Below are 23,065 nucleotides of genomic sequence, written 5' to 3'. Positions count from 1 at the left end.
TGCACAAAAAATTGGTCTCTCAGCAAAGATTTCTCAGCAAAGATTTAATAATAGTGTGTTTGTAGTGAGGTTTTGTATTACGAAGACTTCATTGTTTTTACAGAAAAATACTTCAGTATACTTGTGAAATTGTTACAGTAAATTATGGAATACTTCATAAATTAAAACTTACCTACACTTGTCAATTAAAAAGCAAAGTATATTTTGGTGTGTGTGTGTGTGTGTGTGTGTGTGTGTGTTCATTTAGGCCCCAACCCTACAAGGAGCTTTACGTGGGTAGATTATTGTGCCCACACAGAGTCCCAGTGAAATCCGGGACTCCACGCAGTTGTAGATTTCAGTCTGTGAGGAGCTCATTGCAGAATCAAAGCCGTCCACACTAATACATACAGTTTAGTAATTGGCAATAGGTCTCTCAGTCATAACTATGAATAAGTGGGGTTTGATTTATACTTTTCTTATTTAGACCACATTCCTGCAGAGATCACCGTGCATGTGGAACCTGCACCTGTGCTGAAGCCTCACTGAACTCAGTAGAACTTTGTAGGGCATGCAGTCTGCCTGAAAAATTAGCCTTGTCATCTTAATAGGAGGCATGGATACTGTTTTGGGACATGGGAGACATAAGTACAATTCCCAGTTCTGCCACTGGCTTGCTGGGTGAGTTTGGGCAAGTATCTCTCCCTGTGCCTTAGTTTCCCCATCTGTAAAAGAAGGATGATACTGACCTTCTGTAAAGCACTTTAAGCTCTAAAGATGAAAAATGCTAAGTAAGAGCTAGGTGGTATTATATTTTAGTTTTAATACCACCATTCTGTGCTGAGGAGTTATTTGTAACAGACAGGGAAGAAGGTAAAGAGGCTCTTGTCAGAGAAACAGACTGTATTACTGATGTCCATTGAGACACACTAGTGAGGAGAGAGCTGAAAACACTATTGTTGAGTGGTTATGTTAATTACCAATTGTAATTACCAATAGTTATTTGGAGGGGTTTTTTCCTATTTCTCCAAGGCTGTTGCCAATATATTGAAAACTTATGAGTTCAAACTTTATTTTAGAATGTTCTTAAAATATTTAATAATTAAAAGAGGACGACTTCTTATACAAAAAGTTATATAAAAAGAACATCATCATCAGCCCACCTTCATCTTCATTTCCCCCTTCTCCTCTAGTCCCCACCCCTTCCCCAAAACAAAACAAAAAAAACAGCATCTTAGAATTTTCTTCCTTTAGAAAGAGGATTTTCTTACCCTGGGCTTTGCATCTAACTGCATGGTACTTAACATTCTCTGTCAAGTTCTGGCAATTAAATACTTGGTTGTGGAAATAACCTTTTGTATCTAGTGATGACTAATATTAATTTTACAACTAACTTTACGGATACACACTACGTTCTTATTTATATATCTCATATACATAGGATGGCTGCACGGGGTGGATGCTCAGGTTTTCAGCTATAGGACCCAAAAGAAAACGTGTTCAAATACAAATATATATAATAGTTTCGATGACCACTTTCAAGAGCTGTTTTTACATTTATTTTAACCAACGAGTTTTATGGGCTGTTGGTGTACATTTTAAAGATGTTCAACATTATATGATGAGGTATCTGAACTAAGCAAATGAGGTTTTTGTGGAATGTTTGAGATAAGACTCTGAATTTAATATTCTGAATTTACATTTTATGGTTTCCTTGCTGTAGTGAGTATCATTGTGGTATCTGTATTTTGATTTTGTCATGACTGGTTTGTCATTTGTTTTTGTGCAGGAGATCTTGTTGGATAATTCTGTGTTGGTAGGTCCCTGTGCCTTGTTAATCCTAAAATTTCAGCAGTTTGCAGTGGCGTTTTTTATTTCCTCCTGTCTCTCTCTCTGTTTAACCATTAATGTAAAGTAAAATATCTTTAGCATGTCAAATGATGTTCATCTGGTATCACCCTAACCAAATCCCTTCTAACCTTTGGCAGCTGGCACATGTGTTTCATTTTGTGCACTTAATTTTGCATCTGTTTGACTTTAACATGTCCAATGCAGAAATGGTTTAAGTTAATTTTTCTGTGTTGCTTGCATTGTGTGTGTGCCCTTTTTCCCTACTTAAAATGTGGGAGAATGAGAGATATGAAGAATGTGTCTCTTGAATTTCCCAGTAGCCTGACTTGAGTGCTCTGTCCTTCCCTATAAAAATTATCTGGTGAGCTGCAATTTTAAGCATGCCAGATTTACAGGAGATGTGGCCTGCTTGAATAAGTGTTGCATTAAAGATTCAATTGTACCCTTTAAAATTTCAGTTAAAGTATCTTGCAGAGATACTAATTGACTCATTTCTTTTACAAAAGAATTGTTATGAAGAGCAAATCTTTGTATCTATTAAATGTATAATTCATAATGAGTTTTGCAGATTCACATGCATAAGCATACGAAAGCAGGAGAGACAAATTAGTTTTAAATATAATGAAGCTGAGATTCCATATCACTTATTCTTTGTGTCCTTAATTTTTTTATTTTTAATCTCATTTTGAGTGACTGTTGGCTTATCAATGACAAATGAGGAGCATGACCCCTCAGCAAAGGCTCTCTGCAGCAGACTCTCAGCTCTGTCCTTTTTTAGTTACCTCAGAGCAGTGGTTTTCAACCTGTAACCCTTGGACCCCTGTGGGTCCGCAGACTATGTCTAAGCGGTCCACAAAAAGTTGTCGTTACAACAGAACAGTGGTTTTCAACCTGTGGTCTGCAGACCCTTGGAAATCCACAGACTATGTCTAAGATTTCCAAGGGGTCTGCACCTCCATTCAAAATGTTTTAGGGGTCCGCAAATGAAAAAAAGGTTGAAAACCACTGCCTTTAGGTGACACATAAGGGTAGAAGGTTACTTAATTGTAAAGGATAACCTCTTTACCTTCCATATACTTAAACACATGCTCATTTTGGTTGTTTACTCGTTATAATCTAAACGTGGATTATACAGTAAATTGTATAAACATTGGTCTAGTTACCCTGCCCAGCCACTTGACAAGCGTAGTGTATCTGTAGATTACTTTCAGGATAGTCTTAAAATTGCGGGGAGGGGGGGAGAACCTCAGGTGCAAGACTTGATTTTTTTTTTAAAGTTGTTTCCTTGCTCCAGGAACAATGTTTAGATTGGCATCGGTTTTCAATACAAAAAGCAGAAGCTGATCTTGTGATGTTGAAGTAATGATGCTCTAAACAGCCATGCTGGAGAATGGTTCAGGAGAGCTGACTTGTCTCCAAACAACATGCCCATCCCTAACCCTGACCTTCCCCAAAACAAACAACTACAACCTAATTCAGTTGGACTATATTTTCAAAAGAAACCTTGTTCAGCATCCATTTATTATTCTCTTTGCCCTCTCTCTTACAATCTCACTTTCATGCACAGACCTTGGAATTATTTGAGCTTGGTTTCCCGTCCCTAGTTGTATCGTAATTTTCTTTCATCACTCCTAGCTCTCTATGATGGTGATATGAGTGGAGTTCATTTGGACTGAGTTTTCATACCACACTGTAATTTTGTACTCTGGATAAGAGTAAAATAGGCATTCAGTTAGATCACGATTCAACTTCCATTGAAGTCAGTGACTTCAGTGAAAGATGGATATGACTGGCTCTGTTGGATAATTTCACTGAGAGAACTTTAAAATTACTGTGGTTACCAAAGCATTTACAATATTGTAAACTTTTAATTTTAGATCTACAAAGGTACGCAAAATAGGACAGTTATTTGGTGATGGACTTCACAGTCTATTTCATAACAGTAATCAATCAGAAAGCGCTGGACTACTGCCGTATTGGATAGCTACTACAGAGGTTGTGAGCCATCTTACTCTCTCTGTTTGCATATTTCAGGTGAATCTCTGTAGCTCCTACTTGTTGTTGAGACGAGCAGTATTAGCTTGTTTGCGTCAGCTAGTGCAAAGAGAAGCAGCTGAGGTATCAGAACATGCTGTTGCCTTTGTTAAAGACTGCAGAGAAGACTTCACTCCAGGTAATGTACATCCATTAAGCCTTGAGAGTGCAGTGCTGGACTCATGCTGAACTTGGTTTGTTAAGCATCCTCCCTTCTAAATTAAACTGAGATGGCAGATTATTTGTTTTGTAGCATTTTTAAAAACCTTTAACTCAAAATATTTATTTCTACTAAAACATGATATTTATGTGGTTATATTTGTTGAAGCTTTTTAGGCATCTCCCAATGATAAAACAATGCTAACAGCAGTGTTGCCAAGCCTCACAATTTTGTCAAGAGTATCATAATACTTGGTGTTTTTCTTAAAGCCCCAACTCCTGGAGCCATCCAAGAGAGCGAAATCTCAATTTTCATTAAAAAAAAAAAAAAAAAAGTTTCTAGCCCCCATGGTTGCAGAGAAGAGCTTGAAAATGTGTCCTAAGTGCACCCTAACAGTGAGCATAACCAAATAGTAGATAAAAAACCCATTTTTAAAATTTGTGATCTTTAAGTTAATCTCATGATTTTCTGGAACCTTACTCATGGTTTTTGAAAGCTTTGGGTTGACAGTACTGTAACACTGCAATAGTGAATTAATATAAATGTGCCAAAAACTTTAGGTCAAGATTTTTAAAAAGGGGTTCCATACTCCATTGCGGTAGGTGCTATCTACGCACACAAAGTCAGTCCTTGCCCCCCAAAACATACAATTTAGTCGGGCATGTAAATACAGTAAGGGGTCTGGTTTTCAAAAGTGCTGAGCACCAGGTGTTATAGGTACTACATATGTGCAAGTTCATCAGCCAGCTTCCATTGCACCCTTTGAAGTTTTGGTGGAAAAAGAGGAAGCCCCGAAGGAGACGCAAAGAAGTTTTAAATTATTTTTGTTTGTTAAGAGGTCCATGGGCTTATCTATATGAATATTTAGTTTGTGGCAAGCTGGTGTGTAAATGTATACCACAGCAGCCTCCCTCACACTAAGGGCTTGTCAACATAGTGGTATGGTGTGTAACACAGGGGTGTGATTTCTAAAGCAGGCTAACATGTGCGTTAATTGGTCCATATAGACCCTGCTGGTGCACACTAATATTTACTGTACCTATCTAGAGAAATTATGTGACAATGCTATTTAACATTTAGCAAGCCTCTTTTTTGTACAGTACAGGATTACACCATAGGTGAATTTAGTTAAGGGCCCACTTTACGTTTTGATTTGTAAATTTAGTGATATTAAGCAAATCAGAATAATCAAATGTCGATAACAACTGAGGATTTCCAGATGTCTGTGTATGTGTATTTTGTTACTATAATGTTCTTTCAGAGCTGTTTCTGTAGATGGAGAATCATTTAACCTTAACTTTGTAGCCTGAACAATTTTTGCACTGGTAATATTTATTATCATCACAGGTTCTTCCCTTCGGGCAGCTACACAGATGATAGTTGTTGAGTACGGAATCAATAGGGGATATATAGATAAATGCTTTACTTAACATCAGAACAAGTCCACACATTAATATAACTAAACAGCATAAAGAGCTCTTAGGATTGTAAATTTACTCACATACTCCTAAGATATGGGAAAACAAAGATAGAATCAGTAAGTGGAGCATATCAGAGAACAGGTCCTGATTCAATTGACAGTGTTTCAGAAACCTGATGTACCCAGAGTATAGGAAAGTATCCAGTGTTCGGGTTTTTTGGGGGGTATACCTTTGGATTATATAACCCACATGGATCTTGGCCATATTTGCCCATTTCTGTTACCATAAGAAACTTAGGCCTTCCCTTTTGTCTGTGTGTGGTGTTCTGGGTGACCATACTTAGGCTTTCAACTACTGACAAGCTATTCACATCAATTAATTTCTTAATAAATAAAGTGGTTATCTCTGTAGTTACATAGTTGCAAAAATCCTCTTTCCCTCCACTCCATTTTAAGCTTATTTATGCAACTACTGTATGCGGTGTATTCGCCTTTCTATGCTTGTCTGTCACACAGCATGAGAGGACACAATTATATGACCTTGGGTTAAGCCTCTGGACCTATTTTGACTAAAAATCAGGCCTGCCACATTGGGCCTCACACTAAAATAAATGTTGCCTTTTTAGCATAGCAAATCCTAATTCTCTTATTATTTAAATTCCCCTACTTGTGTTCAGCACATTTCACTCTACTAATCAATATAAACCTGTTAGCATTAGCAGTGTTAAAATATAAATTGTGAACTTGATACCCTATGATCTCTACCAAGACAAATTCAAAGTTGAAACAGGGTCTTAGGTCAGCAACTTCAAAGTTAACATTTTTTTTAGGTGTTCAGATATCAAAGGAGGGATGGGCACAGTATGAGAACCAGAGTAGAATAGAATGCTGTCAGAAGAAGCATTTCTTGTTGGTCAGGGACTCAATTTACAGTTAATTAAAAATGCCTTAACTTGACATCACTGCTACTTCTCTTTGCTCCTCCCCATCCTGGCTGTATTGGTGGCATGAGTTTCTGCCTACAGATCCTCACCATAACTCTCTCACTGGATGTTATTGATGTCTAAGGCCATTTTCAATCTTGTACTTTTGTAATCATTACAATAAATTCTAAGCAAACTATTGAATGACTAATTACATTTAAAAAAACCCTTAATAACCTGCTACATATTCAAAAGCTAATAACAAGGGTTAGCAGACAATGAAGAATTCTTCAGAAAGTAAAACATTAATATGGGTATAGGGATTTTAACCAAGCTAAACATTAACATCCCCACTGGAGTGGATTCTAGTAAATCAGCTTAACATAACACACAGCCATATTCACATTGGACAGGCATTTCATGACCCTGGGAAAAGCTAGAAAAATTACTGGGGTGCAGTTCATTTGGGGCAATATTGAATAATGTGGTGATCTTAAAGTTGGTTTTGTACCGAGATGGCATGGCATTAGAACTTTAAGCAATCATTTTAAGTGTTTCAAGACCAGATATTTTCTGTTTGCAATATATGAATTGTGTTATTATTAAGTACTGTAACTGAATTTCTGCACTCCTGTGTTATGGCAATTTTGTGATGCATACCACGCAGGTGATAGACTGTGTTCTTAACAGACATTAACATCAGAGAAGTTGGCCTGGAGGGAGCATTGCTGAGCTTGCTGGACAAAGAATTGGATCAAAGACTATGCCAAGATATAAAAGAGACCCTAAGCCATATGCTTACATCAGTGGCAGTGGAAAAGCTCTCGTTCTGGTTGAAGCTTTGTAAAGATGTTCTTGCTGCCTCAGCTGGTAAGTGCTAACATATTCTAGCTGGGAATGTAATAAAAACAAGGCCTACATATATGATCTCTGCTTTACAGGAGAGAAATAATCAGTCTCATCTCTTAGAAGTGTACAGATTGTGAAAAAGTATATTACTGCTATTTATTTTAAATTGTTTGATACTTGAACTTTTTCCCCTAGAATGGGAAATTACTTGATCTTTCCTGACTGCCTTTTGCATTCTGAAAAGGCCTGGTGAACAGTAACTCTTTCCATGACTAGTCATATCCTACTTGATGAAAGGCATGAGCCACAAAGTTCAAATTTCCACAAACTTTGGAGTGGAACATATCGTAACATCTGAGATAATGGTTCAGGCTAGTCATTAATACTAGTGTATAGTGTGTGGATTCCTTTTCAATGAATCTTTAGTTGCTATAAAGCAACATATGCTGAGGATCTTGTGGTATTGGTCATGTCCATGTTATGCAGCTGTGCTTGTACATAATGAAATTTATAGTCCGCACCCAGACAGTTAGTAGAGTCTGGGTTAGCTCTAACTAGACAAAGAAAATGATATGTCAATAGCAAGACTCCTTCCTGAAATGTGTGATATAAAATTAATCTTGACAAGCCCTTTTGCTTCGGTCTTTATTCTGCTGTGTTGTCAATTTCTTGTTAATTAGTGGCTGTTCTCAATAAATAAATAAGAGCAACTAAAATCTTGAAAACCTACAGTCTTTGAAATGTTCTGCTGAAATGTAGTCATACAAAAATTATCTGCTATCTTTTTCTACATTTCTGTTATGCTTTAATGGCATTCTGGTATTCAGAACATTCAATAAAAATCATTTTCAACCATAATTCAATAGCAAGTCAATCCTTGTTTTTATAAAGGTCTTGGCTGATAATAAATTTATAAAATCAAGGTTTCATAATAGATTTTGGTTTTCAGTATTGAATTTTGGATATAGGACAAGATATGAGTTTTTGGCAACATGGAGGTTTGGAATAGTTAATGTTCAGAAATTTGGGGTTTACCTCTGGTCCTAGATTTTATTTATTCTCATAGCAGAAATTAAAATGCAGTAAACACTGGGGCTGTGAGGCCTTTTGGGGAACCAGAAGAAAATTCCCTTAAGCTATTGGCTCTCTGCTATTAATGGAGGAAACGATGCAGAGCTATGCTTCTAAATGAATCATTCAGAGCAGGTTGAACTAGCTACCCTACTGAATATTCTGAAAGGACTGAATTCTAAGAATGGAGAACAAATGATGAGGAGGAACTACAAAGAGAGGCTCTTGGGGAATATTTGGTTCAGGTAAAAGCTATGCCCTCGAAAGAATCAGTTTTGGTTTAAACTATTTTGACTGTTATTTTGATTTATTTAATTCTGGCTAGTTGTACATGAAGAGAACAACTTGCGATTTCAGACACTGATAGTTTCTGTTGTGTCTAAACTCTTTCCTGGGATTTGTTTTGTTTCATTCATAACTCAGTGTCACTTGGGTTTGCTTTCATGATATTGACCTCAGCCGTCCTAAAAAGATTATGTAAGAAACAGAAGATAGTTTTGGTCCATTTGCCTTTTTATTCTAGCTCTAGGTTCTCCAACAGAAGTGGGAAGTGGTGACTCTGAGGAGAGAGATGAACTTGTTAAAAAGTTCAGCTTGCAAAATCGGCTGTAACTTTTCAAGTGAATAATCGTAATAGTAATAAGGAATATTTAGTTTCTTCATGGAGACATGTCCTATAAAACAGCTTTTGGTGCAGATACCAACATGTACTAATATCATCAGGACTACTTTAACCCTAAAGCTCAGTAACATGTAATCTACCTTGAGTCTAGTAACATGACCAAGCCATGACTGCAGAATATCTTGAGACAAAATTATTGACCACTGTCATAACTATAAAGGGAAGGGTAACAGCCCTCTTGTGTACAATACTATAAAATCTCTCCTGGCCAGAGACTCCAAAATCCTTTTACCTGTAAAGGGTTAAGAAGCTCAGGTAACCTAGCTGACCCCTGACCCAAAGGACCAATAAGGGGACAAGATACTTTCAAATCTTGGTGGGGCGGGGGGGAAGGCTTTTGTTTGTGCTCTTTGTTTTGGTGGTTGTTCGCTCTTGGGACTGAGAGGGACCAGACATCAATCCATGCTCTCCAAATCTTTCTGAACAAGTCTCTCTCATATTGCAAACTTGTAAGTAAACAGCCAGGCAAGGCGTGTTAGTTTTATCTTTCTCAACTTGTAAATGTACCTTTTTGTTAGTGTTTATCTCTGTTTGCTGTAACTTTGAACCTAAGGCTAGAGGGGGGTCCTCTGGGCTCTTTAAGTTTGATTACCCTGTAAAGTTATTTTCCATCCTGATTTTACAGAGATGATTTTTACCTTTTTCTTTAATTAAAAGCCTTCTTTTTAAGAACCTGATTGATTTTTCCTTGTTTTTAGATCCAAGGGGGTTGGATCTTGATCCACCAGGAGTTGGTAGGAGAAAGGAGGGGGGATGGTTAATTTCTCCTTGTTTTAAGATCCAAGGGGTTTGGATCTGTATTCACCAGGGAATTGGTGAAGAGTCTCTCAAGGCTTCCCAGGGAAGGGAATTAGCTTTGGGAGTGGTGGCAGAGGACCAGATCTAAGCTGGTAGTTAAGCTTAGAAGTTTTCATGCAGGCCCCCACATCTGTATCCTAAAGTTCAGAGTGGGGAAGCAGCCTTGACAACCACCTGATGGTACTAACTGAAATAAGTAATCCGTGGAAGGAGCAGCCTGGTCATCTTCGAGGGCTAGTGAGATTAGGTGCTGCAGGAATCCTAAAAGCCACCACATACTTTCTACAGTTTTCCATTAAGCTGTTAAAGGCTAGCACTTACAGGTCAGTAATGTGTTTGAATTCCTTCAGTAATCAGTTGTGTTCCTTCCCTTTTCGGTGTTTTTAAAAATATAGATTTCACCTCAGTAGCTTCAGTGGATACTACCCAAGAAGAGGAGGGAACTAAAGAGGATGATGATGTGTTAACCTCTGAAAGTGATGAGAGATCCCACCCTTTCACTAATCCAAAATGGTCCACTAGAGTTTTTGCTGCAGAGTGTGTTTGTAAAATTATCAGCCACTGTGAAAATGCAGGCAGGGCACATTTTGACATAACGCTGGCTCAGGAAAGGAAACAAAGGGATTCAAGAGGTATGTGTTACACTAACTGAGATACCGAGAGAATTTTATAGTGTGCAAAGAATACTTAACATTTATGTTTTAACATTTGGTGACTTAAGTGAAATTCATTATAGATTTCTTCATAACCTCTATTGCAGCCTTTAATTAAAATGATTAGAAGCCTGTATTCATTCAGGTACAGAGCAATGGTAAATTAGTCATAATATTAGCATATAATTGCAGTGTTGACACTCACTTACCCAGCTGTTGTAGCATGACATGCAAATAGGGTGCTATTGTTCCTATAGAAAACATTGGCAACTAGAAGCGATAACTGGTGCCTCTGTACTGCAACACAATTTTGTAATCTAGGAATATCCAAGAAAACTAGTGTCACTGCTCTGTTTATTCCATAATCTGCATAATTATCAATGAACACACCATTAATTTTCTGTGCTTCCCCATGCTGATCTGAAGATGTTGATGCCTCAAAATCTCTATGGAAATTTGCTTCAAATATTGAGGTTTTTATTTCCTTCAAAATTTTACCTTAAAATGGAAAAATATTGGCTGATACCATTGCATGATTGGGGAATAGACAAAAGGTGCTCGTTTGAAAGCAAAGGGAACTCCTCACTGTAGATTCTTTGGGCAGTAAAGGCTCCTGTTTAAGATCCACTATATGGTAGTACTCACAAGTGACATGCTCCTGGGTATAAACAACTCCTTAAAGGAAATGCAAGCTCCCTTAGCATATGGTAAAGTAGAAAATAAGTTTGAATGCTTTGGGGCCCAACTATGTAAAAATAGAAACAATTGCATCATCTTTAATATAAATTAGACTTTAGAACAAGTTTGTTTTTATTAAATGATTTTTTCTTTTGTCCCCAGGTGACTTTTTGGTATTGCATTTAGCTGACTTGATCCGCATGGCTTTTATGGCTGCCACAGATCACAGTGACCAGCTCCGTCTTTCAGGGCTTCAGACATTGTTAGTTGTTGTTCGGAGGTTTGCATCTGTTCCAGAACCAGAGTTTCCTGGTCATGTAATTCTGGAGCAATATCAAGCCAATGTAAGCACCCATTGATTATAAAAATTTTATATAAAAAATGGACACCTTGATAACGAAGAGAAAATTTTCAGTAGCTAGTTCTGTAATCAGGGTTCAATTTGTCACTGAAACTGTTGTATTTATTTTCACTTTAGGGTTGAAATTTTCTGTGCTTGCTTAGACCAAAGATTTTGGGTTTGAAAGCAAAATCTGTTTTATTTTTGAACATGGCAAATGAAAAAGTGAAGACGTTACGTTGTAATTTTTTAAAATAACATTTATATGTGTGCCCAGAATACAAGAGAGAGGTACATTTCAAATCTAAGGAAATGGTAAAAACCAAAAAACTGTGCTCAAGTAATTCAGGTTCCCATATTTTTATAACTTCAAACTTAATGAACATAGTCCTCAGTGAGGAAAAGTCACTGGATAGTTCTGATCTACATAAATAAGAAGTCTTGCAGTGTCCCTTAAATCCTTATTATCCAACCATAACACAAGCAAACAAATATTCAACCCTCCCTATCAGTGCTAACCCTCACAATCCTCATTTCTCCAAAAGCCTGTGAAAATAGACGGGCTTCACAGTGACCTGAAGATCAACAGATTTGGGCTACTTCAGACCGAGGGTGTGAGAGTAAGTTCCAAAGACACTCTCCTCCCAGCAGCCTCTCTTCTCCTTTAACTGAGGGAGCTCCAACCAAAGGACCTCTGTTGAGTTAGTGTTGCATGGAGAGGGAGGCAGATAGGAAGCCATTTAGGGCTTTGTAAGCTATAACCAACCCCTTTAAGCTCCACTTGGTAATCAATAAGACAGACACTCTACATTTACACTAGTGCTTTGTTATCTAGTCATAATGAGATATCCCACTTAATAAATAGGTTGCTGTATTCTTGCTTGAGTTTTGGTTTCCTAAAATATTTTATGATTTAGTTTCACAAAGAGGTCCTTGCAGTCATCTACTCTCGAGGTGACAAAAGTGTGGGCTGCAATAACAAGGTCCGTTTATGAAAGAGAAAGTTGAAACCTTCTGCCTGTCGTTGATGAAAAACGCTGTCATGGTCATTTCTCTGGCCAACTAATCTAATCAAACCCTCACACTACACTGCACACCCGCATCAGAAATAACAGACACGTATCCTATATTAAGGCACAGATATAACTTTTGCCATATTTTTCAGTTTGTATCCCAATCCACCAGCATCACTTTAATTTTATCTGGGTCGATCCTTGGCCAACTTCCATACTCAAGTCTCTAGCAGACATTACATAGGGCACTTAATACATCATCTGGGCTGATAGAAATGAACACACACAACTTTGTGTTACCAGAAAACTTAAGGCTTTGTAGCCCATTGCTCCTTCTTAGCATGCCCTGATAGTCCTCTGGATGAGTGGTGAGAGACCCCGTAGAATCTCACGTTGACATGTCCAGCAACACCCAGCAAGAAAAGAAATTGGCTATCTGTTCCTGCCACGTAAGACAAGTCCACAATACTTTTATGATCAATGGTATCAATGACCACTGATAGATCTGATAATATTGGTATGGGCACCTGGTCTTCATTTAATATGCTGAGGATTTCATCTAATGATGTAACCAGCTTTAGCTTTTTGCTATACTCAGGTCTCCTCATAAAATGATAGGCGTCCAGGAGATCTGAAACAGTTAGATACCCTTAGAGTTGTGTCACCACAACCTGTTCAATAATATTTAGGCAGAAAGAAAAGAAGATAGATATAGGACAACCATTTGGCAAGATTTTCAGCATCAAACAATGGCTTCTTGAGGAAAGGCCACACAGAATTCCTTAAAAGAAGCCAGCAGCTTGCCCCCATTCAGGAAGGAGTTACCCATTTCCACTTGTTATAAATCCAGCTCCTCTCTATTGGTCTGCACCAGCCAAGATGGGCGTACGTGTGAAACACACAGGCTCTGGCCTGAAGTACTCCCCATATTTCTGCTACCACAGAAAGTTAAACTAGCAGAAACTCCATCTGGATTATCTGTCCACAACAAATTTGAAGATAGAAACTTTACAGATACCCTGGAAACAAATGAATGCTCATTTGTATCCTGCACAGCATTACTTAAGACTTCAAAAAAAATCTTTGACACAATCAGTCATTCAGCATGAGATCTGCGTGGCAAAATTTATAGTGAAATTTGATCTTTGGCTGCAAGAAGCATTTCAATCTCTGGGTCTATAGAATGAATGGTTTAAGCAACTAGCAGGATACTTTTTCAATAGGAATTTGGTCTATAAAATAAGTGATTTCTAAAAAGGGAATTTTGAAAAATTTGCACAATTTAATGAAGGTTTCAGTTCCTTTGGGGGGCGGGAGGGAGTTAAGATGAGCACCTTTAGCGTCAAAGTATCAGCTTTCGAAGGATCCAGTGTAAGGGAGAAATTTGAAGAAGAATTTCCTAACTATAGAGACCAGTGCTTAGATCAGGTTTTATCTGTTGTTTAATAATTTTCTTATAGTAGTGCCCAGAGGCCTCAGTGAGCCTCACCCCATTTTGCTAGGCACTGTACAAGTTCATAAATACATTCCCTGCCCCAAAGAGCAATGCATCTTAATTTTAAGTTTTCATACGCAAACTTAAGTGCAATGTATCTTAAGTTCTTCTACAAGAACCTTTTGAATCATCAGGGAAAATTTCTCTTCAGTTGCCTTCAGTGAAAGTAGCCCTCAGCACTAAGGATTGGTGAAATCCATGTGCCTTGATCAGTGTCACTCCATACCTTGTTCTTTGTGAAATGAGTGGGGTTTGTGTTCTGTCTCTTTTACTCCCACAGGTACGCAAGTTAAAATCTGTTTGTGCTAATTATTAATATTGTGCTGCTTTCTTTTCCTTAAACCCAACTTCCCCTTCTTATTAAGTGTCTTTAGGCCTGTCAAGGTTTGGAGTAATGTTTTGTTAGGTTTGGGAAACTTTTTATCAGGTCAAGAGTTCAGGGAGGAAGAAGTTTTCTTTGTTCTGGTTTTAAGACCCTAGCAAACAGGGGAAACAAGCCTCAATCTCACTGTCTCAAAGAGGAAACCATCTCTTTTATGGAAAAAGCATAACTGTTCTGTCAGATTGCTCCTCAGTCTCCCCTTTTTCTACCCTCCTCCAAACAAAGACTCTTCATGCCCATCACTGAGGTATCTGGCCACAGAACCAGGCTGTATCTGTAAGACAGCAACATCTTGGGATTCCAAGTAATACCTGGCAGCTAGCTTCTAGAAAGAACAATACAGTTCTCCAACAGGAACATAACTAACTTCTAATCATTTTCCCAATCAAATCATGGTGTAAATAGAAGGGAACTGTATGATTTATAAGAAAAATTGAAACAAACCATTATTTTGTTAAGTGTTGAATGATTTCTCTTTAGGTTGGAGCTGCACTTCGACCTGCCTTTGCTCCAGAAACCCCGCCTGATGTCACAGCAAAAGCATGTCAGGCAAGTGTTTAAAGCTAAAACTTTCAAGTGAGACCCTCTCTAAAAAATAATCTCCTCTAATGGATACATACATAGATTTTTAAAGCCTGAAGACTAGTCTGATCCTGTACATCACAAGCAAGAGGATTTCATCCAGTTACCCCTGTTTTGAGCCCAATAACTTTATGTATTGTCTTAAAAGTTCTTCTGAGCAAATTATGTATTACCTTTTGCCAAGTGAGCCTTTAACCTCACTCCCTGTGAAAACAATGGACGATGGCAGCCATTTTGAGAAGAGCAATTCTTTTTTGAATTCTCTGTGTCAAAATATTATTCATCAGCCTGTGCTGAAGAAGATTGTCGTTTATGAAGAATAATGTCAAAAAGTTACCATTATTCTAACAAATTATTTTCCAAAACTATCACTTACTCTGGATCCATTCAGCAGGGAGGGCAAGATGAGGTAACTCTGCTGATGCACAGGCAAAATTGGGGAATAGGAGGGAGAAGGAACTGTGGGTGTGTTGGAAATGTTGAGGTCACAGGAGGGAGGTGTAGAAGTGGAGGAAACTAGCCAGCATGCTCTGGCTGGTTTCCATGGCCCCGAGTTGGTTACAGTAACCAGAGTGTATTCAACATTAATTCCAGTTATTCCATTATCGTTAGTCCCAAATTAAAAATACTGTACCTGACTGGGGAAAAAAGCTTGTTTAGTAACTTTACAGATAAAATTAGACTATCTAAATTACATTTTTTCATGTGATCACACTTTCTATTGTACATCACTAGGTTTGCAGTGCCTGGATAGCAAGTGGTGTAGTCAGTGACCTTAATGACCTTCGAAGGGTTCATCAGTTGCTCATATCATCCTTGACCAAAGTACAAGCTGGAAAAGAAGCACAAAGTCAGTTGTACAATGAAAGTGCCTCAACTATGGAGATATTGGCTGTGCTCAAAGCTTGGGCAGAGGTTAGTAAATTAGATTTATAACAAGACTCTTGGTAACTGTGTGATGAGAGTATTGAGCTGTCCTTTCAAGCATAATGAAATAACTTTATACAAATTACAATGATAAGTTTGCTATTCTCTACTGAATTTACACACAACCAAATGCATGAACACCTATACACTCAGGGTACGTCTATACTTACCCGCTGGTTCGGCGGCCAGCAATCGATCTTCTGGGATCGATTTATCGCGTCTTGCCTAGACGCGATAAATCGATCCCAGAAGTGCTCACCGTCTATGCCGATAATCCTGCTCTGCGAGAGGAGTACGCGGAGTCGACGGGGGAGCCTGCCTGCCGCTTGTGGATCCGCGATAAGTACCTTGTAGTTCGAACTAAGGTACTTCGACTTCAGCTACATTATTCACGTAGCTGAAGTTGCGTATCTTAGTTCGAACTGGGGGCTTAGTGTGGACCAGGCCTCAGTTTGTGATAGCAAGTTCAGTTAGGCAGTATGGACTTACGCCTGTGATCTCAGTGAGTTGGTAAGGTGGGCTCATTTGAACAACATACATTTTAATACAGCCAAAAGCGAGGACATACAGCTGGGAATGAAGAAATATAAATCACACTTACAAGGTGGGGGACTATGTCCTGCAGTGCAGTGATACTGAAAATGATTTAGGGGTAATAGTGGATAACCAGTTGAACATGGGCTCTCAGAACAACGTTGTAGCTAAGAGGATAAATACAATAATTGGATGTAGAAGCAGGTGAATATTGAGTAGAAGCAAGGGGATGGTATAACCTCCGTACACGGGATTATTGAGACCATTACTGGAATGCGGTCTCCAGTTCTGGTGTCCACACTTGAAAAAAGATGTCAGTAAACTGGAAAGGGTTCAAAAACAGCTACATGAATGACTACAGGTCTGGAAAACATGTCTTATAGTGAGAGACCCAAGCAGGTCAGTCTGTTTAATTTATCCAAGAGTAGAGTAAGAGGTGGCTTGATACTGGTCTACAAGAAACTACATGGGGAAGAGAGTTGATAATACACAGCTCTTAAATCTATCAGGAAAAAGGATTAATGAAATCCAGTGGTTAGAAGCTGAAACTAGAGGTAAGAAGGGCCATACTGGGTCAGATCAATGGTCCATCCTGTCTTTCAACAGTGGCCAGTGCCAGATGCTTCAAAGGGAGTGAAGAGGAAAGAGCAATTTACTGAGTGATCCATCCACTATCATCCAGTCCCAGCTGCTAGCAGTCAGAAATTTAGTGACACCCAGAGCATGGGTTGCATCCCTGATCATCTTAACTAATAACCATTGATAGATTTATCCTCCCATGAACTTATCTAATTCTTTTTTGAACCCAGTTATGCTTCTGACCTTCACAACATCCATTGGCAATGAGTTCCACAGGTTAACTGTGTTATGCGAAGGAGTACTTCTTTGGTTTGTTTTAAACCTACTGCCTAGTAATTTCATTGGGTAACCTCTGATTCTTGTGTAATGTGAAGGGGTATATAACACTTCCTATTCGCTTTCTCCACACCATTCATGACTTTATAGACCTCTATCATATTCCTCCTCAGTCATCTCTTTTTCAAGATGAAAAGTTCCACTCTTTTTAATCTCTCTTCATTTGGAAGCTGTTCCAGGCCCCTAATCATTCTTGTCCTTCTCTGTATGTTTTACAATTCCAGTATCTCTTTTTTTGAGATGGGGTGACCAGAACTACATGCGGTATTCAAGGTGTGGGAGTACTATGGATTTATATAGTGACATTATGATATTTTCTGTCTTATTGTCTATTCCTTTCCTAATGGTTTCTAGCATTATGTTGGCTTTTTTTCAGTGCTGCTGCACATTAAGCAGATGTTTTCAGAGAACTCTTCACGATGACTCCAAGATCTTTCTTGAGTGGTAACTGCTAATTTAGACCATCAGTTTGTATGTGTAGTTGGGATTATGTTTTCCAATGTGCATTACTTTGCATTTGTCAACATTGAATTTCATCTGCCATTTTGTTGCCCAGTCACTCAGTTTTGTGAGATCCCTTTGTAACTCTTCGCAGCCCACTTTGGACTTAACTATCTTGAGTAGTTTTGTATCATCTGCAAACTTTGCCACCTCACTGTTGACTAATTTTTCCAGATCATTTATGAATATGTTGAAAAGCACAGGATCCAGTACAGATCCCTGGGGGACTGTGCTACTTACCTCTTTCCGCTGTGCGAACTGACCATATATTGCTATCCGTTGTTTCCTATCTTTTAACCATGAATCTTTTACTGATCCATGAGAGGATCTTCCTTCTTATCCCACGATCGCTTAGTTTGCTTAAGAACCTTTGGTGAGGGGCCTTGTCAAAGGCTTTCTGAAAGTCCAAGTACATTATATCCACTGGATCACCCTTGTCCACATGTTTGTTGACACCCTCCAAGAATTTTAATAGATTGGCGAGGCATGATTTCCCTTTACAAATGCCATTTTAACTCTTCCCAAATATCACGTTTATCTGTGTGTCTTATAATTCTCTTCTTTCTTTACTATAGTTTTAACCAATTTGCCTGGTACTGAAGTTAATATTTTCCAGGATCACCTCTGGAGCCTGTTTTAAAAATCAGCTTTGCATTAGCAATCCTTCAGTCATCTGGTACAGAGGCTGATTTAAGTGATAGGTTACATGCCACTGTTAATAGTTCTGCAGTTTCATATTTGAGTTCCTTCAGAACTCATGGGTGAATTCCATCTGGTCCTGGTGACTTATTACTGTTTAATTTATCAACTTATTCCAAAACTTCCTCCATTGATACCTCAATCTGGGACAGTTGCTCAGATTTCTCTCCTAAAGAGGTATGGGAATCTCCCTCACATCCTCTGCAGTGAAGACCAATGCGAAGAATTCATTTAGCTCCTCTGCAACAACCTTGTCTCCCTTGAGTGCTCTTTCAGTACCTCGATAGTTCAGTGGCCCTGTTGATTATTTGGCAGGCTTCATGCTTTCTAATGTACTTAATAAAAATTGTTTTTAGTTTTTGTGTCTTTTGCTAGTTGGTCTTCAAATTCTTTTTTGGCCTGCCTAATTATATTTTTACACTTGACTTGCCAGGACGTATGCTTCTTCATATTTTCCTCAGTAGGATTTGGCTTCCAATTTTTAAAGGATGTCTTTTTGTCTGTACCCATCTCTTTTACTCTGTTGTTTAGCAATGGTGGTGGGGTTTTTTGGTCCTCTTAATGTGTGTTTTGTTTTGTTTTTAATTTGGGGTACACATATAGTTTGAGCCTCTATTATGGTGGTTTTAAATAGTTTCCAAGCAGATTGCAGGCATTTCACTCATGTGCATGTTCCTTTTAATTTTCATTTAACTAGCTTCCTCATTTTTGTGTATTTCTCCTTTTTGAAGTTACATGATACTGTGGTGGGTTTCTTTGGTATTTTCTCCACTACAAGGATGTCAAATTTAATTACATTATGGGCCACTATAAAAATATAACCAAAAGCATGAATGTATCAAGTAAATCAAGTAGGAGCACAGAGGTTACATTACCTCTGTGTTTGGCACTGGTATGACTGCTGCTGGAATATGGTGTGTGGTTCTGGTGTCCATAATTCAAGATGGATGATGATAAATTGGAGTGGGAACAGAGAAGAACCACAAGAATGATTAAAGGGTTGGAAGACGTGCCTTATAGTTAAGGTCCTGTGTCAAGGTTTGTTCACTGCAACATCACAGGAAAGTATTTTTGAATTTAATGCACTGACTCTAAGTTCTGTTCTCCCCACCCTTCCCTCCCCAACTGCTGCAATTTTTCCAACAGTGGGGAGACAGAAGCGGGCCATTCCAGCTTCTGCCTCCTTGCCAAGGCTGCAGCTGCTCATGGAGAATTAGCAGGCTGGTGCCATCCTGGAGGAGGGTGGTGAGGTGGTGGGCCGAGGGGGGTCGATGTCTCACCATGTGGTGCCGTCTAGCCCAGCTCACTCCACACTAAGTCCACCACTGCTATTTCCCGTTTGTCTGGCCAGTAGGGAGAGTGGGGCAGTACTCACAATGCGTAGCTATTAGGAGCCCCAGGCCCATCCCCTCACCAACAGGACTGGGGGGAGACACTGCAGCACCAGTCGGCAAGGAGCTGAGTCCAGAAAGCTGAGCCCAGGATCACCACTTGGAACATGAGCAAGTGTGTGTGGGGTGGCGGGAGTGGGGGGGCGGCGTCCTGCCCTGAAATGGTGTCGGTGGGGGGAGGCCTGTCCTAGCATGGGGGAATTGGGATGAGACCAAGATCCAACCTCCTCATGCCTCAATCTCCCTGCCAGGGCATGGATGCCTCACACACTTGTTTGTGCTCCAGATCCTGGTCACTGCTCTTTGACAGCTGATGCTGCATTGCCTCCCCCTGGCCTGCCTGGCGGCAGGGGTGGGTCAGCCTGGGGTGGGTCAGCCAAGGCTCCTAATTACCACACGTTATGGTCATCTTCCTCCCTGCCAGTCAGCTGGGCAGGAAGCTAACCTCCCACAAGCAGCCAAATTAGCCCCAAACCATGATTTTTTTTTTCAACAGAAAGGAGGCGGAACCAGGCATCTCTGCTCCCCCCCCCTTGGAAAAATCACAGTAGTGAGCTAATTTCATTATTTCTGTGCAGTCTGTGAAATCTTGATTTACGCAGGGCTTTTGCTTACAGTGAAAGACTCAAGCACTCAATTGATTTAGGTTCTCAAAGAGAAGGTGAGGGGTAACTTGATCACAATGTATAAGTGCCTACAGGAGGACAGAAATTTGATATTAGAGGGCTCTTCAATCAATAACAAGATCCAATGGTTGGAAGTTGAAGCTAGATGAATTCAGAATAGAAATAAAGTGCAAATTTTTAATAGTGAGAGTCACTAACAGCTGGAACCACTTACTAAGGATTGTGGTGGATTCTCCATCACTGATAATCTTTAAATCAAGACTGGGTATTTTGCTGTAAGATATGTCCTAGTTCAACCATGACTATTAGACTTGAAGCAGGAATTAATTCAAGGAAGCTCTATGGCCTGTGTTGTGCAGGAGGTTGGACTAGGTGATCACAGTAGTCCCGTCTGGCTTTAAAATCTATAACTGTTGCTCTGTCTCTCAATCTTTGAACAGGTTTACATAGTTGCAGTTGAAAGAGAAAAAAACCAAAGTGATGCACACAAGCAAACTTTGACCATCACAAACTCTACAGATGAAAGCTACAGAGATTTTACTTTGTCAGCCGATGGACTTCTGGACCTAGTCCAGGCGGACCTTGGGACCCTAAGCAAACTCTGGCTTGCTGCACTTCAGGATTTTGCTCTCTTAACTTTGCCTTCAGAATATGCCTCTCAACTTCCGGTTGAAGGTATGAAGGCACCTGTGTACTTTTATTCGTGTTTGATATAATTTGTGTGTGTGTGCTTAATAACATCTCAGCTGAATTGTGCCTACTCACAGTATATAACTTTTTCACAAAAGAAGATGTAGTTGATACAGAACCAGCACACTATAATTTTACAGCCATTTACTACAAAATCAATGACTAAGTTTAGGATAGAGTTTTCTCTGGGATGGAGTGGTAGTGGATTTTTAAGATGAAAGGAAGAAAAAAGACTTAAAGAAATGTACTTGATTCTACTTGCTTTGTTATTGATAATTTTATTTATTAACCACAACCCACCAGGTCAGCTCTGGCTGTTAAACAATTAAGAAATACAATGAAATGTTATAAAACACAAATACCATTATAACAACAGAAAAGAATCCCAAACCTGTAAGAGAAATTATTTCCAACGGAAAATAGTCACATCGTTTAAAACTCTGACTGTTCTTTTTTTGTAGGTGGTGCATTCTATACTGCTGAGACAATTGAAAATGCAAGACCACACTATCACAACTCCTGGGCTCTAATTCTTTACGCTACAGCATTATGGCTCACCAGCACAGGTTTCCTTGTGGTTGATCCAGATGAAGGAGTAACTAATCTCTCTAGACCTGTCACCCCAACTACAATGTGTCAGGATTCCTCCTCCAGGGCTGCAGTGAAATCTCCTGAGGATGTGAATACTGACATATTTCATCTTATCTTGGGTTGGTTGATGAGCGTGTAATCTGTCTGGATTTTAAATTATAAACAGTCATTTTAGTATAAATAATACTGTTGACACTCTGTAATGCTTTGGTTGTCTGCTCTTAATTGTGTTGGTGAAGAATTGATATGTTGGAAGTACTTATGGCAAGAATTGGTTTCTGTGTTGGGGACAGAATTGCTTCCTGTCTTTCTGATTATGCTGGGAAAAAATATCCAATGCAAGGTAAACAGAACACATGCCAATTTACTACTATGCTCATAAACCTACTAGTGCTTCTGCTTTGAGCTTAGGAACAGATTCAATTTTGGTTACACTGGTGTAATTACAAGGTGACGCTACTGACTTGATTGGAGTTACTCTGGAATATGGCCCACAGTTTTAAATAAATTTTTGTTTAACCTGGCAAAACATAGACTCGGCATCCGAGGCCCAACAGAAAAGTTTTGTTATTTCCTTCAGGTCTAGGGTTAGCAGGCCCAGGGTTCATATAGACTTCTTTACCACATTTAGCTAGTGAGGTGGGGTTGGTAAATACATGATTAACTAAAAACTTCAGCCTTTTTGTGAAATAAAAATACTTAGTCTCAGATAGCCTTTAAGTTTCTAAGCTATTATTACAGTTTCTCTGTAAACTCATCTTGTCATGGAAATCTGTATGTCAAGAGTTCACATACTACATTCCAGGTTCTCAATTTCATACTAAGGCAAAAATTCTGTGGGGTGCCTATAAGAATTTTCCTCCTAATTAGTGGACCCAGATCTCAACATTTTCATCTGCTATCTCTGTGATTTTTGAAGCTGATTATTATTTATTTCTGTTCTATTGCCCAGAAGTTTGTCTGTTCATCATTGTCTTAGGCCTGGTCTACACTCGGGGGGTGGAGGGGGTGGGATCAATCTAAGTTATGCAACTTCAGCTACGTTATGCTGAAGCCAACATACTTAGACCTACTCACCGCGGCGTCTTCACTGCGGTGAGTCGACTGCTGCTGCTCCCCTGTCGACTCTGCCTGCGCCTCTCGTGGCGGTGGAGTACAGGAGTCGACAGGAGAGCGCTCGGGGGTAGACGTGATAAATCGACCCCCGCTGGATCGATTGCTGCCCGCCGATTCGGCGGGTAGTGTAGACATACCCTTAGATTCTGTATATACATAAAGGAA

General features: G+C 39.2%; 1 protein-coding gene across 1 annotated transcript in view; it reads left to right on the top strand.

Moving 5' to 3' along the window:
- Positions 1-23,065, top strand: part of HEATR5A (HEAT repeat containing 5A) — a 111,476-nt gene that overhangs the window by 65,489 nt on the left and 22,922 nt on the right. The window contains exons 21-28 of the mRNA XM_029911453.1: positions 3,865-4,003; positions 7,058-7,237; positions 10,163-10,399; positions 11,261-11,442; positions 14,809-14,877; positions 15,646-15,825; positions 20,944-21,178; positions 21,655-21,903. Of these exons, the coding sequence (XP_029767313.1) occupies positions 3,865-4,003; positions 7,058-7,237; positions 10,163-10,399; positions 11,261-11,442; positions 14,809-14,877; positions 15,646-15,825; positions 20,944-21,178; positions 21,655-21,903 (1,471 nt within the window). The remainder of the gene's footprint in view (positions 1-3,864; positions 4,004-7,057; positions 7,238-10,162; positions 10,400-11,260; positions 11,443-14,808; positions 14,878-15,645; positions 15,826-20,943; positions 21,179-21,654; positions 21,904-23,065) is intronic.

This window comes from Terrapene carolina, unplaced genomic scaffold (assembly GCF_002925995.2).
Source record: "Terrapene carolina triunguis isolate 2854851 unplaced genomic scaffold, T_m_triunguis-2.0 Scaffold96, whole genome shotgun sequence".
Taxonomy (NCBI): domain Eukaryota; kingdom Metazoa; phylum Chordata; order Testudines; family Emydidae; genus Terrapene; species Terrapene triunguis.
This window is presented reverse-complemented; position numbering and strand designations above follow the sequence as displayed.